The 19,670-nt window shown below is 37.1% G+C and overlaps 1 protein-coding gene across 3 annotated transcripts; it reads left to right on the top strand.

Moving 5' to 3' along the window:
* The first annotated feature begins 17,676 nt into the window (after positions 1–17,676).
* On the top strand, positions 17,677–19,442 carry LOC107634566 (heavy metal-associated isoprenylated plant protein 39). Of its 3 annotated transcripts, none has more exons than XM_021119141.2 (3): positions 17,677–18,257; positions 18,642–18,740; positions 18,874–19,442. In XM_021119141.2, the coding sequence occupies exons 2-3, from the start codon at positions 18,656–18,658 to the stop codon at positions 19,206–19,208; spliced, it is 420 nt and encodes a 139-aa protein (XP_020974800.1). In that variant the 5' UTR covers positions 17,677–18,257; positions 18,642–18,655; the 3' UTR covers positions 19,209–19,442. The 3 variants fall into 3 exon arrangements, with proteins under 3 accessions (XP_020974800.1, XP_016193492.1, XP_088365109.1); XM_016338006.3 differs by having other exon boundaries at positions 17,679–18,257; positions 18,665–18,740; XM_088508983.1 differs by lacking the exon at positions 17,677–18,257 and having other exon boundaries at positions 18,264–18,740.
* The last annotated feature ends 228 nt before the right edge of the window (positions 19,443–19,670 follow it).

Here is a 19,670-nt window from a genome sequence, read left to right as displayed (position 1 = left end):
CAATCACCCTCTAATATGCATGGTATCATAAAGCTCCCGGGATCTTTAAGCTTTTTTGGGAAGCTTGATAAACCACTATTTTATGGTTTATCTTGTGCTCAATTGAGTGGATTTTATCAATCTTTACCCACTTATTCATACTATTTGCATGTTTTATATTTTCCTTCCTGATTTTGTGCTATGATTGAAAACATGTTTCCTTGGTCTTAAATTGCTAATATTAATCCTCTCTTATTACCATTAGATGCCTTGATATGTGTGTTAAGTGATTTCAGAGTTTATAGGGCAGGAATGGCTTAGAGGATAGAAAGGAAGCATGTAAAAATGGAAGGAATACAAGAAGTTGGAGAAATTGCTAAGCTGTCCAGCCTGATCTCTTCGCACTCAAACGGCTATAACTTTAGCTACAGAGGTCCAAATGATGCGGTTCTAGTTGCGTTGGAAAGCTAACGTCCGGGGGCTTCGATTTAATATATAATATGCCATAGTTGCCTTGACGCTAGGCAACGCAAACGCATGCTCCACGCGGACGCATCGCAGTGGCGAAAATCAGCGTGGCAGATTTCTTCTCCAGCAATTTCTGGGCTGTTTTCGACCCAGTTTTCGGTCCAGAAAACACATATTAGAGGCTATAAAGTGGGGGAATCCATTCATTCATAATAACCAGCTCATAATTCAATTTTCATAATTTAGATGTAGTTTTTAGAGAGAGAGGTTCTCTCCTCTCTCTTAGGATTTAGGATTAAGATTTCTTTGCTTTCAGGATTGTTTCTTTTTATCAGGTTCAATTTTCCTTTTATTTATTTTCAATTTAATTTATGAAATCTTTCATGTTACTTATGATTTTCTTAATTAATGTTATTTGAGGTATTTCAGTTTATGATTGTTTTATTTATGCTATGAATGCTTTTGATTTATCCAAATTATTTTTATTCGAGTAGATTCTCTTTCCTTTTGGCTTTGGTTAAGTAATTGGTAACGCTTGAGTTGTCAAATAAAGCAGTGGTTGAAATTGGGAGTTACTCCATTAACTTTAGTCTTTCCATAGGAATTGACTAGGACTTGAGGATCAAACTAATTAGTCCACTTGATTTACCTTCATAGTTAGAGGTTAACAAAGTGGGATTAAAATCCAATTCTCATCACAATTGATAAGGATAACTAGGATAGGACTTCCAGTTCTAATACCTTGCCAAGAGTTTATTTTATTATTACTATTTTATTTTTCTTATCATTTAACATACTGGTTCCTTACTTTCAAAACCCCCAATTTACAAGACTCATAACCAATAATAAGAACATACTTCCCTGCAATTCCTTGAGAAGACGACCCGAGGTTTAAATACTCAGTTATCAATTTTAAAGGGGTTTGTTACTTGTGATAACCAAAACGTTTGTAAGAAAGAACTTTTGTTGGTTTAGAAGCTATACTTACAACGATGATTTTTCTTCAATTTTGATTTTATTTCATTTTGTTTGTTTTTGAGTTTTATTTTATTCTATTTTCATTGAACCTGGAATTATTCATAGCATCCACATTATCATTGCATTTTGCATCTGCATATTGCATAAAAAAAAAAGCACGCACACGATGCGGCAGCGTCACTAACGCGTCCGCGTCACCAGTGCGTTTGGAAGAAAAGAAAAGTGAATAGAGAGTCACGCGAGAGCGTGGCTGGAAGCGTGCCTGTGGCACAAATTGATCCACGCGACTGCGTCGCTGACGCGTCCGCGTCATTTGCGAAAAATGCCTCCCACGCGTCCGCGTCACCCACGCGAACGCGTGCCCTGAAAATCGACGTAAAAAGGGTGTTTGGCAGCGAGTTAGGTTGGAATGGGGCTGGAACGGTGCTAGAAGCACGAGCCTTACCACGCGAACGTGTGCCCCACGCATCCGCGTCATATTAGAAATAAGGCTATCCACGCGATCGCGTCCACCACGCGAACGCGTCACCCTAAAAATTGGCAAAAAGAGTTTCAAACAGAGAGTTGCGCGAACGCGAGGCTACACTCGTGCCAATCGCACAAATCATGTCACGCGATCGCGTGACCCACACGTCCGCGTCGCCTGCGCCGCACAGCTTATCCAGATCAGTCAAATATCTTATCTTTTCTTCCCCAATCCTAATTTTTCTTCTTCTTTCTTACTTTATTCTTCTTCATCTTTTTAACTTCTCATCCCTCTTATCTTTCATTTTATTTTACTTAATTTATTTGCATATTTCATTCATTACATTTTAATTTTGTGCATATTTTTATTTTCTTTTCTTAATTTATTATTTTAACATTGTGTTAAATGTTCTTATTCAATTGTTGCATCTTTTCTTGAATTATTTTGGTGCTTAGTGACTTGTTTTACACTGTGGGATGATATTAATTATCTGCCAATGCCAATCTTTTATGATACTTGTACTTCATTTGCATTGATATGAACTTATATTAATATTTTCATTACCTACACTCCTCCCCTTTGTTGTAATTTCTGCACCACTGATATGCCATGTGCTTCTATTGTTTTCTCACGAACATGTTGAAGCTTCCATGTAAATGAGACCCTTATCATCTGGCATTAATACCCATATTTTATTTATTTTCTATCTTTTGGGTTACTTTTCTTCTTTTTCTCTTTTTTTAGGCTGGCCACCGAAGACGGAAAAAGGGAGAAACTTCTAAAAGGGGAGACAAACAAGTCCATCTGCACAATTCTTGAAGAAAAGCATCAGTTGGAACAACCCGTCCACCTGCACATCTCAGCATGCACCGAGGACGGTGCAATCTTTAAGTGTGGGGAGGTCGATACCGATCTCCATGGGTTAGTTATTTTCTTCTCAACACCAATATTTTATTTAGTACATTTTTACATTTGCATGTTTCACTGCATGATTGTTTGATTTTATGCATTTTAGCCACTGCTTGGTTACAATAATAAGTTTCTTTTTAAGATCTTATTTTTGAAAATTTTCACTAATTTAAAATCAAAATTTTTTGTGTAAAACTTGTTTGAAGTTGTATTTGGAACATGATTTTTGAGCCAAAGAACACACAACCTGTGAGATTTTGAGCTTATTTATATGGTTACATTATTTAACCATAAATATTTTATTCTTGTATGTTTTCTTCTCTATAATTGCAATCTTTGCTTTGTTCCATTCTATATGTCCATTATTTAGTGTATTTACATGCTTGCATATGATTGAGGCCATTATTTTTTATTAGCTCACTTATCTCAAATAAGCCTACCTTTTACATCACCCTTGTTAACCCCCTTGAGCTTTAATCCCCTCTTATACTATAAACCACATTACTAGCCTTAAGCAGAAAAACAAAATAAAAATCCCAAGTTGAATCCTTGGTTAGCTTAAGATAGATATTGTGTATAATTTAAGTGTGGAGAATTTTATGGGAACATGGGATGATATAAAAAAGTAAGAAATTAAATTGAATAAGTTATTTAAAAATTTGGGAAGCATGCTCATGTGAAATTAAAATAATTAAATTACCATGTGCATTGAAAAAAAAAAATATATATATATATATATATATATTAAGTAATTAAATAAGGGGATACAAAAAAAAAGAGAGAGAAGAAAAGAAAAGAGAAGAAAAATAATATTACCCCAAATGCAAAATAAAAAGAATCAATGCACATGGGCCAAAATTCAAAAATAAGTTTGATACAGGAGTATGTAATACAAAAGTGGGAAAAATTTGGGTAGCTAGGTAAAGCATTTTAAAATTATATAAAGTATGTATATGTTAGGTGAGATCTTAGACTAATCAAGGATTCACTTTATAAAGCTCACTTGGCCATACATATATCCTTACCTTTACCTCAGCCACATTACAACCCCTAAAAAGACCTCATGATATTTGCATTGGTACATTAAATATTTGTTGATTGGTTAGATGAAGAACAAAGTTTAGAAAGCATGATTAGAGAAGAGTAGAGTGAATTACCCTATACACTTGAGAGATTAGAGTGCATATACACTACCAGTAAGGGTTCAATGCTTAATTCTATGTTCCCTGCTTTCATAAGCTATCTTCTTACAAGTTTACTTGTCTTTTATTATATAATTTGAATTAGTGAAATCTGATTTATGTTTGTCTTGGAAGATTTATTTACTTTTAACTAAGTAGGTAGAAATATTTTCATGTAGTTGCATTCATATAGATAGGATTGCATTTCATACATTTTACCATTCCCCTTCACTCTTTTAGTTCTCTTGAGCTTAGCATGAGGACATGCTAATGTTTAAGTGTGGGGAGGTTGATAAACCACTATTTTATAGTTTATCTTGTGCTCAATTGAGTGGATTTTATCAATCTTTACCCACTTATTCATATTTGCATGTTTTATATTTTCCTTCCTGATTTTGTGCTATGATTGAAAACATGTTTCCTTGGTCTTAAATTGCTAATATTAATCCTCTCTTATTACCATTAGATGCCTTGATATGTGTGTTAAGTGATTTCAGAGTTTATAGGGCAGGAATGGCTTAGAGGATGGAAAGGAAGCATGCAAAAATGGAAGGAATACAAGAAGTTGGAGAAATTGCTAAGCCGTCCAGCCTGACCTCTTCGCACTCAAACGGCTATAACTTTAGCTACAGAGGTCTAAATGATGCGGTTTTAGTTGCGTTGGAAAGCTAACGTCCGGGGCTTCGATTTGATATATAATATGTCATAGTTGCTTTGACGCTAGATGACGCGAACGCGTGCTTCACGCGAACGCATCGCAGTGGCAAAAATCAGCGTGGCAGATTTTTTCTCCAGCGATTTCTGGGCTGTTTTCGACCCAGTTTTCGGCCCAGAAAACACAGATTAGAGGATATAAAGCGGGGAAATCTATTCATTCATAATAATCAGCTCATAATTCACTTTTCATAATTTAGATGTAATTTTTAGAGATTTAGGATTAAGATTTCTTTGCTTTCAGGATTGTTTCTTTTTATCAGGTTCAATTTTCCATTTATTTATTTTAAATTTAATTTATGAACTCTTCCATGTTAGTTATAATTTTCTTAATTAATGTTATTTGAGGTATTTCAGTTTATGATTGTTTTATTTATGCTATGAATGCTTTCGATTTATCCAAATTATTTTCATTCGAGTAGATTCTCTTTCCTTTTGGCTTTGGTTAAGTAATTGGTAACGCTTGAGTTGTCAAATAAAGCAGTGGTTGAAATTGGGAGTTGCTCCAATAACTCTAGTCTTTTCATAGGAATTGACTAGGACTTGAGGATCAAACTAATTAGTCCACTTGATTTACCTTCATAGTTAGAGGTTAACAAAGTGGGATTAAAATCCAATTCTCATCACAATTGATAAGGATAACTAGGATAGGACTTCCAGTTCTAATACCTTGCCAAGATTTTATTTTATTATTACTATTTTATTTTTCTTATCATTTAACATACTGGTTCTTTACTTTCAAAACCCCCAATTTATAAGACTCATAACCAATAATAAGAACATACTTCCCTGCAATTTCTTGAGAAGACGACCCGAGGTTTAAATACTCGGTTATCAATTTTAAAGGGGTTTGTTACTTGTGATAACAAAAATATTTGTAAGAAAGAACTTTTGTTGGTTTAGAAGCTATACCTACAACGAGGATTTATTCTTCGAATTTCTAGACCACGCAAAAGTCCTCTCTTCAAAGTTTTTCAGAATGACTGCACTGCATTCCTCAGTGAGGAGAACTCTTTCAGTTACTCTCCAATTCTTCTTATGACTCAAGATCTCTTTCATGAACTTGGCAAAAGAGGGTATTTGCTCAAGTGCCTCTGCAAATGGAATCTTTATTTCAAGAGTCCTGAGGTAGTCTGCAAAGCGAGCAAATTGCTTATCATGCTCCTCTTGGCGGAGTTTTTGAGGATAAGGCATCTTGGCTTTGTATTCCTCAACCTTGGTTGCTGCAGGTTTATTTCCTACAGAAGTAGTTGGAGAAGCCTTTTTAGAGGGGTTGTTATCAACACTTGTGTGTGTCTGATCCCTCACTGGCGTTTGAATGCCAAGGTTGGAAGCTTGATTGGTGTTGGACGCCAACTTCCTACCTATTTCTGGCGTTTGAACGCCAGAACTGAGCTTCCATTGGGCGTTTGACACCAGTTTCTTGCCTGTTCCTGGCGTTTGAACACCAGAACTGCGCGTGGGTTGGGAGTTTAATGCCAACCTTGCATCCTTTTCTGGTGTTTGAACGCCAGAGTTGTTCCTCTCTGGGCCCTTACTGTCCTCAGAGGGATTTTGGATAATATTTTGCTCATCCTCTGTCATTTGTTCTTTTCTTGGCTTTCTGCTGCTCTGAAGCGAGGTATTTAATGTTTTCCCACTTCTTAATTGAACTGCCTGACACTCTTCTGTTATCTGCTTTGATAACTACTGTTTTGTCTGATTCAATTGTGCCTCCATATTTTTATTAGTATTTTTAGTGTCTTGTAGCATCTCCTTAAATTCTGCTAGCTGTTTTGTTAGAAAGCACAATTGTTGATTGAGTTCAGCAACTTGTTCTGGAGGACCAAGTTCAGTAGACACTGCTTTGGCTTCTTCTTTTATGGAGGACCCATTACTTATCTACAGATGCTGGTTTCTAGCAACTATATCAATAAGCTCTTGAGCCTCTTCAATAGTTTTCCTCATGTGTATAGATCCACCAGCTGAGTGGTCTAGGGACATCTGAGCTCCTTCTGTAAGCCCATAGTAGAAGATGTCTAATTGCACCCACTCCGAAAATATTTCAGAGGGGCATTTCCTTAGCATCCCTCTGTACCTCTCCCAGGCATTATAAAGGAATTCATCATCCTCTTGTTTAAAGCCTTGGATGTCCAGCCTTAGCTGTGTCATCCTTTTTGGAGGGAAATATTGATTCAGGAATTTGTCTGATAACTGTTTCCATGTCCTTATGCTTACTGTGGGTTGGTTATTTAACCACCTTTTAGCTTGATCTTTTACAGCAAATGGAAATAGTAACAGTATGTATACATCCTGATCTACCTTCTTGTCACGTACTGTGTCAGCAATTTGCAATAATTGTGCCAGAAACTCAGTAGGTTCTTCCTGTGGAAGACCGGAATACTGGCAATTTTGCTGCACCATGACAATGAGCTGAGGATTTAGCTCAAAACTGCTTGCCTTGATAGGAGGTATACAGATACTACTCCCGTATGCAGCAGTAATGGGGTTAACATATGACCCCAGAGTCCTTCTGGACTGTTCATTTCCACTTTTGTCCATGATTGAGAAAGGGAGATGATGCGGATTGCAAATAAAATATTTTTTTTTTGAAAACCGAAATTAAAATAAAATGAAATGAAATAAATAAAAAATTGACTATAATTTCAAAAATTTGAAGAAAAAGAAATAAAAGAAAATTGAAAACTAAATTAATTAATTAAAAAGATTTGAAAAAGATGTGGGTGAGGATTTTCAAAAAAAAATGAAGAGAGAGAAATTGGTTAGGAAGTTTTGAAAAAGATTTGAATTTTGAAATTTTAAAACTTAAGATAAGATAAAATAAAAATTTTAAAATAAAATCTGAATTTTTAAAAGGAAAATTCGAAAAATCAATTAAAATAAAGAAAAAAGATATTTTTGAATTCAATAAGGAAAGAGAAAAACAACAAAACTGATACCAAACTTAGAATTTTTAGATCAAAATAAAAAAAACGAGTAAGAAAACTTTGAAGATCAAGATGAACACCAAGAATAATTTTTGAAAATTTTTAAGAAAATAAAAACACAAAGAACACCAAACTTAAAATTTTTAGAAAACCAAAAATAAATTTTCGAAAATTAAAGAAAAATAACAAGAGAACACCAAACTTAAAGTTTGGCACAAGATTTAATCAAAGAAAAATTAATTTTTTTAAAAAAAGTTTTAAAAGGAACATAGCCAATTACCAAGAACATAAGCACCACGCTCTAGCCAATTGAGCTATAAATTTAACGTGTTTTAATAAGGTATTTAATTATAAAATATTTTATTTTTATTCTTTTTTATTTTTTTTATTTTTTTTTTGGATACTAATAATTCGAAAATGCATAAGAAAAACAAGAAAAATCATAAAACAAGAAAAACTAAAGATCAAACAAGGAAAATAAACAAGAACAACTTGAAGATTAAGAAAGAACAATGAACACAAATTTGAAAATTTAAAAGAAAATAAAAACATTCAATTGACACCAAACTTAAAATATGAAACTAAACTCAAACAGAAAAACTCAATTATTAGTTTATAAAATTTTTGAAAAATTTAAAAAAAAAAAAGAGAAAATAAGGATCTAAAAAAATTTCAACCAAAAACAATAATAGAAGACTCTAAACCAAAAAGAAAAATTTTTCCTAATCTAAGCAACAAAATAAACCGTCAGTTGTCCAAACTCGAACAATCCCCGGCAACGGCGCCAAAAACTTGGTGCACGAATTGTAAATCACACTTTTCACAACTCGTACCACTAACCAGCAAGTGCACTGGGTCGTCCAAGTAATACCTTACGTGAGTAAGGGTCGATCCCACGGAGATTGTCGGCTTGAAGCAAGCTATGGTTATTTTGTATTTCTTAGTCAGGAAATCAATTATAATTATTAGTTTGGATTGCGAAAAATAAAAGAGCATGAATTAAATACTTGTTATGCAGTAATGGAGAATATGTTGGAGTTTTGGAGATGCTTTGTCTTCTGAATCTCTGCTTTCCCTCTGTCTTCTTCTTCACGCACACAAGGTTCCTCCTATGGCAAGCTGTGTGTTGGTGGATCACCGTTGTCAATGGCTACCATCCGTCCTCTCAGTGAAAATGGTCCAGGTGCGCTGTCACCACACGGCTAAATATTTATGGTTAAATAATGTAACCATATAAATAAGCTCAAAATCTCTCCAGGAGACCATTGCCATAGCCAAACCTAAAACTATGGCCGAGTTCCGTGAAAAAGTGAAAGGTCAGATCGACATCGAAGAACTCCGACAAGCTCAGAAAACAGAGAAACCACAATACAGAGACGACGACAAAACACGAGATAACAAAAAAAACTTCAAACCAACTCCCCGATATGATTCTTACACTCAGTTCAACACCAATCGTGACGACATCATCAAGGAGATCTTGATTTCAATGTTGATCAAGCCACCAAGAAAAGCCGACAGCTACCCAGATTCAAAAGGCGCAGACAGATCAAAATATTGCTCTTTTCATCAAAAGCACGGACACACTACTGACGAGTGTATCATCGCCAAAGACCTTCTGGAGCGGTTAGCTCGGCAAGGTCACCACGACAAGTATATCGGCGGCCATATACAACGACGTGCACCCCTTTCTGGTGACTAAAGCTCGGCAACACATCATGGCCGAGATAAAGATCGACCGAACACCAATCCTCCCGACCAACCAAGACGTATTATTAACTGTATTTTCGGAGGTTTTGCAGGTGGAGGAGCCACAAGCTCGGCAAGAAAGCGATCTTACCGAGCTATGCTTTCCATAGAAGCTAATCAAAATCAACAGCAGACACCTCCACACTTTCCTCAGATAACATTCCAGACATCCGACCATAACACCAACGTAATAAATCTAGACGACCCGGTCGTGATTTTACTACAGCTCGGAGATCTCCTAGTCAAAAAGGTTTTACTGGACCCTGGGAGCAGTGTCGATGTTCTCTTTTACTCCACATTTCAGAAGATGAAACTGAGCAGCAACATCCTCCAACCTTCCACTGGAGACCTGGTTGGTTTCTCAGGAGAGAGAGTCCCGGTTATGGGCTCTGTGTGGTTACAAACCACACTCGGTGAGATTTCCTTATCAAAAACTTCAGAATTCAATACTTAGTTATTGACTATTTTAGTCCTTACAATTGGATACTTGGCCAACCTTTCTTAAATAGGTTCGGCGCCATAGTTTCTACAATTTATCTCTGTGTTAAGTTTCCTTTGCAGGATAACACAATTGCAACTATCCACGGTGATGCCCAAGAGGCCAGAGAATGCTACAACAACAGTTTTAAAAGACCTAACCAAAACATACAAGCTCATGTGCACAACATCGGCAACCAAGACGACCTACCAGCCCTGGCCGACCTTGATCCCAAGGAAAGAACCCTTGAACGACCAAGCCCGACAGAAGACTTGCATAAAATCTATTTCACAGATAGTTCGACAAGTTCACTTACGTCGGTTCCACATTAAGCTCAAAAGGGAAGGCCTCATTCCAAGCATTTTTACAACAAAATGTCGACCTGTTTGCTTAGACCCCAGCTGATATGCCAGGTATTGATCCATCCATCATATCCCACAAGCTGGCAATAGATCCGTCTGTCCGACCTATAGCATAAAAAAAGCGGAACCTCGGCCATGACCGCAAACAAGCCTCCCTGGAAGAAACCAAGAAGCTCATCAACGCTGGCTTCATCCAGGAAATCAGATTCACAACATGGCTGGCGAATGCTGTCATGGTGAAAAAACATAACGGTAAATGGCGCATGTGTGTTGATTTCACAGATCTCAACAAAGCATGCCCCAAAGATTCATATCATTTGCCATCTATTGATTGCTTAGTTGATAACGCCTCTGGTTATGAAAAACTTAGCTTTATGGATGCATACTCTAGCTATAACTAGATCCAAATGCATCCATCTGATTAAAACAAGACAGCCTTTATTACTGAAAATGGAAACTATTGTTATAAAGTCATGCCGTTTGGCCTTAAGAATGCAGGTGCAACATATCAACGCCTAATGGACAAAGTATTCGCAAAACAGATCAGCAAGAACATTGAGGTCTACGTTGACGATATGGTCGCCAAAACGAAGATCGACAATAGCCACCTTGATGACCTCGCAGAAATCTTCGAACAAATCAGAAAATATAACATGCGGCTAAACCCTGAGAAGTGCGCATTTGGCGTTCAAAGTGGCAAATTCCTTGGCTTCATGCTCACTAGTCGAGGTATTGAGGCGAATCCAGAAAAGTGCCGAGCTGTTTTAGGTATGACAAGCCCACAAACTATCAAAGAAGTCCAGCGGTTGACAGGGAGACTTGCTGCACTCTATAGATTCTTACCCTGCCTAGCTTCTAAGTCTTTATATTTCTTCCAAACTTTAAAAAAGAAAAAAGCTTTCCAATGGACTACTGAATGTGAACAAACATTCACAACCATAAAAGAAACTCTTTCAAAACCACCAATTTTACAAACCCCCCTTAAAGGGGAACGTTATTCTTATATTTATCTGTGGCTATAAGCTCTGCTCTTATTGCAGAAAGGCAAAAGCAGCAGTTCCCGATCTATTTTACCAGCAAAACATTACAAAATGTCAAACTTCGGTATTCGAGCATTAAGAAGCTGGCCCTAGCTCTTGTTTTCTCGGCCAGAAGACTTCGGCCAAACTTCCAGAGTCGTGTAATCCATGTTCGGACAGATCATCCTTTGCGACAAGTCCTTCAGAAACCAGAACTGGCTGGCCGACTAGTAAAATGGTCAGTCGAACTTTCTGAGTTCGACATCCGATACCAAGGACGATCATCTATCAAATCCCAATTCTTGGCTAATTTTATTACCGAATTCACAGTACCAAACATCGCCGAAATTTCACCAGAATGGTCTCTGTATGTAGACGGCTCCTCTAACCACAAAGGTGTGGCACCGTGATCATACTCGATAATGGAAATGGTAACGTGATTGAGAAATCGCTTCACTTTTCCTTCAAGGCAAGCAACAACCAGAGTGAGTATGAAGCCCTTATTGCCGACCTCAGACTAGCTTCCGATCTCAATGTAGCCGAGCTTAAAGTATACGGTGATTCTCCGCTAATTGTTCAGCATGTAAATGACCTGTACCAAGTAAAAGATCCTTTATTATCCAAATATCTAGCAATTGTTCAAACTTTACTTTCAAAATTTCATAAATGTCAGATTGAACATATACCTCGGGAAAACAATAGCCGAGCTGACATACTCTCTAAACTCGCCAGCACACAAATAAATAATTCCTCCCTTCACGATCTACCTTGAATAAACCTAGCATAGAACTAACGGATGTTCTGTGTGTAACACAGGATGCAGATTGGAGAGCTCCAAACATAAACTATCTTCGGACAGGGATCCTGCCAGGCAATGTCGAAAACATTCGACATTTTCGCCGACAAGCCTCCTACTTTACAATTTATAACAACTACCTATATAAACGAGGATTCTCTCGTCCTTTACTAAAATGTCTTTGCAGAACAGAAGCCGAGCTTGCGCTTGCTGAGGCACATGAGGGTATCTGTGGCACACACCTCGGAGCCCGAAGCCTATCTTCAAGGATCCTCATAGCTCGATTATATTGGCCGATGCTACAACAAGATTGTAAAACAAAAGTCAAAAGTTGTGACAACTGTCAGAAATACAGTCCGATCACAAATCTCCCAGCCAAACTCCTACACTGTTCCGAGGTAAGCTGGCCCTTTAACCAATGAGGTATAGATATCCTCGGCCCTTTCCCGATATTAGCAGGGCAGGTAAAATTCCTGGTTGTAGGAATTGATTATTTTTCAAAATGGATAGAGGCCTAGCCTCTAGCCAAGGTTACATCACAACAAATGCTTTCTTTTGTATGGAAATATATTATTTGTCGATTCGGCATACCTCGGCACATTATCACAGATAATGGTCGCCAGTTTGCCGACCATAAGTTCACATCCTTTTTGCAGGACTTGAAAATCAAACAATATTTTTCATCAGTAGAGCACCCGCAGACAAACAGGTTAGCAGAAGTTGCAAATAAAGTAATACTACATGCTCTCAGAAAGAAACTGGACGATGCAAAAGGCCTCTAGGCCGAGCTTATCCCAAAGATCATATGGGGATACAACACCACCATCCACTCAACCACAAAGGAAACACCCTTCCGATTAGTCTACGGTGCAGACGCAATGATACCCGTGGAGATCTACCAATCCTCACTACGCACTGAAATGGCCGACCATACTACAAAAGAAACAGCTCGGCAATCCGAACTCGACCTCCTGGAAGAAGTAAAATCGTCCACAGCAATCAAACAATTAGCTATGCAATAGCACATAGCTCGAAGATATAACCAAAGACTTCACCCAAGGTCTTTTCAACTAAACGACCTTATCTTCAGAAAAACAAGCTAGAAGACCCTCAACCCATGGCAAACTAGCAGCTAATTGGGAAGGCCCTTACGGAATCATAGAAGTCATCGCCAATGGAGCTTACCGATTACAAACCTTAGATGGTAAAGATCTGCCTAATACTTGGAATGTATCATCTTTAAAGTTATATTACAGTTAAAAACCAGGGATAGGCGAGTACTCTTTTTCCTACTACCAAGATTTTTCCCACAATGAATTTTGCTTGGAGAAGTTTTAACGAGGCTAGCCTATCTGGGCCTTTGAAATCAAAGGTTCTCCAATAAATAAATATATATTTCAACAAGTCAATATTCTTGCATTTCATACTTCTCATTTATTTCTAACCTATTTATACCGCTGATCTTACACCGAATCCGACCATTCAGAAACAATCATTCAAACAAAAAGCCAATCTTACTCCAAAACTGACCATTCGGAATCTATCAATCAAAAAAATAGCCGATCTTACCCCGAGTCCGACTATTCGGAATTAATCAGTCAAACAGATTGCCAATCAAAACTTGAAAACCGACTATTCGAAATTCATCAAAAATACAACCGATCATTAAGCAGAATCCGATCACACTGAATATTATCAATCAAAGAAAACCCTATTCCTATTACTCGGCACTTCAATAAACTCGGCCTACTCGGCCTTTCCTTAACATTAACCAATCTCCATCAAAATAATGGCACTTTACCATTTACCTAACACTATGATATGTTTTACCCATATCAAGCAATTTGGCTCTAAGCCACAGTCACAAACCAGATAACACTCACTTCTAATAAAACAATATAATTATATTCTATACTAATCATAACATGCACACAGCATGTAAGCATCACAAATTGTTTTCCTTCATGAACAGTAGCAAAATAAAGTTACATAAGCTCACCTTAGGAGCAAAATGGTTTATCAACAAATAAAATACAAACAAAATCATACCTAAACCTCTTCAACATTTTTGGCCTCTTTCTCGACAACACCATCATCTTCTACCATCACTCAATCACGAACTATCTTCCCCGGATCCATTTCAGAAAAATCAGCTCCTGGCACCAAAAACTTCGCCTGGATAGATGCTCGTTCAAAACCTTTCACAAAGGAGTCCAATATCTCAACCTCTTTACTTTTTTCTAAATCCTTCATTTGGGCAGTCAACTCAATCATCCTCGTCTCCATACCTGTCAAATCAACTTCTTTCTTCTTTAAATCATCAACTTCCTTGGCATAGTTCTCCTTCAGTAATTTCAGCTCCTTCTCACTTGCACCAAACTTAGCTTCCAACTGAGAAATCGTAACCTTCTTTGAGTCCAACTCCTCCTTCAAAGAACTCAGATCTTCTGTACAACCAACTAGCTTCTTATGCTTCACCTCTTGGCTATGATCCAAACTAGCCAACCTCAAACCAAGAACCTAAAAACACATAATATCAGTACAGGGAACTATTCACAAAACACATATATTAACAAAAATAACAACTACCTGCATATACTGGCCAATAGCCACATCCCCGACCTCACTTGCTAGGCTCACATTAGTAGATGATTGGCAAACATCATCGACCACAGCCATGAAAGGAAAATATCTACTCCAAACGGACAAACCATCGCTTTGATCAGTAGTCACATGAAGCTTTTTATGGTTGTCCATAAACTTATGAATTTCTTCAATAGGAAGCTCATCAACTCCATCATCCGAATCACCGGACAGATCAACCACATCCGACTTTCTTTTCTTTAAGATGACCATTTTCCTTCTCGGACGAGGTTGATTAACCTCTCTTGTAGTAGCAGCAACCTTCTCCGGCTTAGAGGTCGATCCCTCTTTGTCTACATTCTTACTCCTAACCTGAGCTCTCAACGTAGCTGCAAAGACTCCAGGATACTTACCTCCTACAAAAAACACCAACACAATTTCCTTTCGTAAGAAAAACTGAACATTAAAATAAGCAGAAGGGCAAAAACAAAGAATGGATACCTAAGTAATCCATCATAGCCTGTCTATTATCATTCCACTGTAACAACTCAAAAACAGATATCAAATCCCTACGGTCAACAGCTTCAACCAAATACTCAATCACACACTCAACCCTTAGACTAATGGTTTCGAACCCGAGGATATTCTGAGGTTCCAAACACCACCACAAGGGAAACCTCTCACACAAGTTCTCGTCTAAATAAAAAGGAAAATCATCTTTAACACTCCGATCTTTGAGGTACATCTCCTTAAAGTTCTTAAACGAAGATTTATACAGCTTGAAAATACCAAAACCCGGCGAGCTATTCAAATTCACCCAACCTCCCTTCCACACCCCTTTCGCCTGAAACATCGTAAAGAACAACTCTAATGTAGGTTTCTCCTCCAAATACTCCATTAACACTTCAAAACCTCGAAGGAAGGCCCAACCATTAGGATGAAGTTGAGATGCAGCACAATTCATCTGTTTCAAAACATGGCACTGGAAGTCCGAAAAAAGGAAGCTTCACCTTCAACACCTCTAAGACACAACTATACATATAGAAGAACTCAGAAGAACAACCTCTATGAAAAACACAATCATTCGCAGAACAAGGTAACAACTCCAAACGTATCCCAGAGCCTACTCTCACTACCTTTTTCAAATCTATTTCTTTAATGGCATCAGAGTCACAAAACAGAGACACTCGACTACTCACATCTTCATTAACCCAATCATACGACCAATCTATCCTCCCCTTCTTGTCCTTCTCAAACCCCATTAGCAACAAAACCAGAAACAGAAAAACAAACACAGAAACTCAATGAAGCAGAAAAGAGTAGAAAAATCTACCACATACCTCTTTTACTCATTCTCTTTTCTCTGGAACTTTCAAACCCAACTTTATCTCAAAACGTCAAAATGATTTGCAAACCCAACTCTTGGTTTTCCAATGCAGTTAACCAAGAGTTACATAACCGATTCATTTTCACTATTCCCACTACTAATCACATCAAACCGCCTTGGGAAATATTGGAAATGACAAAACCACTTAATGCCATCATTACTTTTCTCTCTCCTCATTAAAAACTGTCACTTTTTCCATTCTTTTATCTTTTCAAATTTTTTAATTAAGCATATTGAACTGGGGGCTCTAAACCTAACCCATCTACCGAAGTTATGCACCTACTCAATGGCCGACTTATGCTTCATTAAAAGCTCAACCTGCTTCATTAAAACACTTTTCCAGGCTAAGCTTAGGAACTATGATCCAGCCGTTACAAATCCAACATCATAACTCGGCATTATCTATCATAACTCGGCATTATCCATGTTAATACTCGGCAAGCTGACGTTATAGTTCGGCAGTTCAAATAATCTCAGCGGACATCTTAGAAACGAAACGTCCGATTAGATTTTATCACCCAATTATTACTCTTCAATTCAGATGATGAAACGGAAACATAACCGATATGTCCATCTTCACTCATAAAAGGTATGGTCTTCTATTCCTAGAGGACACATTGAATTCTCAATACTAACTTAAGTTTCGGAGTGTCTTTGCAGGTACACTCCCCCCTTATTTCTTACTCACGTTCTGCGCAATTGGACATTCCCTTGGAGTGAAACTCGGACTTCCCCAAGACTCAAAGATCGACACCGAAAATAACAACTCGGCGTCGATTTCCAGGAGCCGAACTCCCCCTTCAGATATCCATACAAGAACACTTAATTATTCGTAGTCTATCATTGTTAACATGCAAAAATAGTAAAAAAATTCAATGTAATAAAAGAAATACACATGCATATAAATAATTTAACAACATAATAAATAACTTGCATATCAAAAATGACTTAAATGCGCATCAATATCTTCTCCTTATATAATTAAATTTCGTATTATTTTTTGTTAAAATTACACTTCAAATATTAATAATTAAATCTCGTTATGTCACTCTTTTATCTACAATTAAAACTCTCAACACTAGCACAAAATTCACTATTCACACTATCTATACTAGACTCGGCCATAGACAGAATGAAAAAGTTACTCGGATTTATGCACGTACGCTGCGAAAAGGAAGAAGATCACATTTCTATAAGGCTTGGAAGGTGGGGGACTATTTCACGCTACATGCATGGTGGACGCGTGTCTCCCTTCCATGCTTCTCGCAGTTCATGGGATGCCCTTTGTAGGAGAGGGAGAAACCCAAACTGGCCCCGGGACATACGTCACTTCCCTGGCTTCTCGCACTCGTTTCTCCTCCATTGCGAGAAGTTTTGGTCTACCACCTGTGCATACAACACCTGCTAGCACCACTCACCTGCACATCACTAAAACCAAACCAATATAAAAATAATTTCTGTCAATTCACAAGTCATTTAATTTTCCAATTTGTCCAATGATTCTTTAACCTACAAGTTATCTAATTTTTTAATTTGTCCCTTGATTTCTCTGATAAAGACTTCTTTTTTTCCCTTAATCCACAACCAATTATATTTTCAATTTAAAAAAATTCTAAAACACCAAAAAATTTCACATAAGCATGCACCTCGTTAGTCTTCTATTTATTATAGATTATAGATAAATATAGATATAGATAGAAAATCATAAATTCCAGCCAGGTGTTGTTCTTATAAAGTTCATGGCTGTCGTAGCCATTGTATGTATAGGCACAATAGATCTCATATATATATAATTAGTTTTTTTTTTTTGTTGGTTGAATTATCGCTTTAGAATTACATGAAGAGGCATGTATCGAGCTTATCCTTTCTTGTCTCGGAAGGCTGGGTAGTATGTGATTTTGAACGTGTGTGTATTCGGCCTTCGCTGCAAGGGCTAGTGGATATATATCACCCAAGCCCGACCCCTTACGTCGGTGGTTGAATTGTTCCTGGTCAACTGTCATATGCTCTCTCTAGAACAAGCAATTAACTACTATTCCTTACTGTTATTATTATTATTATAATAAGATGTTTGTATTACATGCTTTGGATTTATATTTGTACTAAACGTTGTTAGCATTAGCAAGTTCATCCCTCTCGCGTACCTTACTCTGTCCATCAATAATCAAGCAAAAGATGCATTGCATTTGCGTCTAATCCCTCTGCTCCTTCCTTCCATTTCTCTCTCAAAATATAATTTTGGGACCCAAGTGAAAATGAAGGTGAGATTCCCTTCGTTGGGTGACATAACAAGTCAATTACTATATGAGAGTTCATCATGTTCTGTTTTCGATATAAACATTATTTTACGTTTTGATGAACTTATTTCTCTTTCTGATTCGTTTTCACCAAAACAATGACCAAAGAATGAGTTTGATATCGCTCTCCACTCTGTTATTCACAGTATCTTTATTTGATTGGTTCCTGTCTCTTTCTTCCTTCTTTGTTTCAGCAAGTTAATTTATAAACCGTAGTAATTAAGTTACAAGCTAGTTACCCATTTGTTCTTTCACTAGCTCGTCCTTGGCTTATTCAACAAGAAAGTAAAACAATTCACCAAAAGAAAGAAAGGTAAAACTTACATACCGTGTCTGAATTAGTTTTAGTTATTGTGTCCCCTATGTTGCAGAAAATGGTACTGAAATTGGATTTGTACGATGATAAAGCCAAGCAGAAGGCAATGAAAATGGTTTCTAGCCTTTCAGGTACTGGATATCTGTAACCTACGTTTCGCTCATTTATTAACACAATTCTTTTAATCCATAATTTTGACAAATTATAGCGTTATTATATATTTAATCATCTCAAGACTAGAATAATTTGTATGAACTTGTGCAGGCATTGACTCAATCGCCATGGATATGAAGGAGAGGAAGCTAACTGTAGTGGGTGACATAGACCCCGTTCAAGTGGTGAGCAAGCTCAGAAAAACTTGGCACACAGAAATCTTAACTGTGGGGCCAGCAAAAGAGCCTGAGAATAAGAAAGAGGAGGGTAAAAAAGATGATGACAACAATAATAAGAAGAAAGAAGATGACAAGAATAAGAAGAAAGATATAAATGAACAAACTGCTGAGTTTGTCAAGCTCTATAGAGGATATAACCCTTATATGACCACAAACTATTATGTTCCTTCTGCTGAAGAAAACCCAAATGCTTGTGCTATATGTTAGACAAACTGGTCTTTAGTGTTGAATTTTAATGTATAACACCATAGATAAACCAAGGTTTGGAGTGCTTTTGTGTAAATTTATGACGCATAAATTATAGCCACTAAAAGTTAGACAATAGAAAAGGTGTGCACTCTTCTAGGACTTTGATATTTTTATGATTTTATCTAGTGTTATTTGCACAACTGAAAATCGTTTTCCAATCAATAGCCTTTTTTTAGAGTCATCATGATGTGTATGTAGATTTTACTTGGAATAACGGTACAAGGGATGAATGTGTGTCTAACCATGAATCATGCAAATTGGGAATGCGATGATATCATTGTGAATCAGTAGAATATGCTAGAAATTTCATATTCGAAAGACACAATCTTGCTTAGGTTGCTTGCACTTAGAAGCATGAACCTTTGAATTAAGAAAAATTATGGTAAGGTTGCCTCAACAACCGAGATTAGCATCCAATAT

This window comes from Arachis ipaensis, chromosome B3 (assembly GCF_059453495.1).
Source record: "Arachis ipaensis isolate K30076 ecotype BB chromosome B3, ASM5945349v1, whole genome shotgun sequence".
NCBI classification, from domain to species: domain Eukaryota; kingdom Viridiplantae; phylum Streptophyta; class Magnoliopsida; order Fabales; family Fabaceae; genus Arachis; species Arachis ipaensis.
The sequence above is the reverse complement of the archived record's forward strand: the minus strand, read 5'-3'. Positions and strand labels throughout refer to the sequence as shown.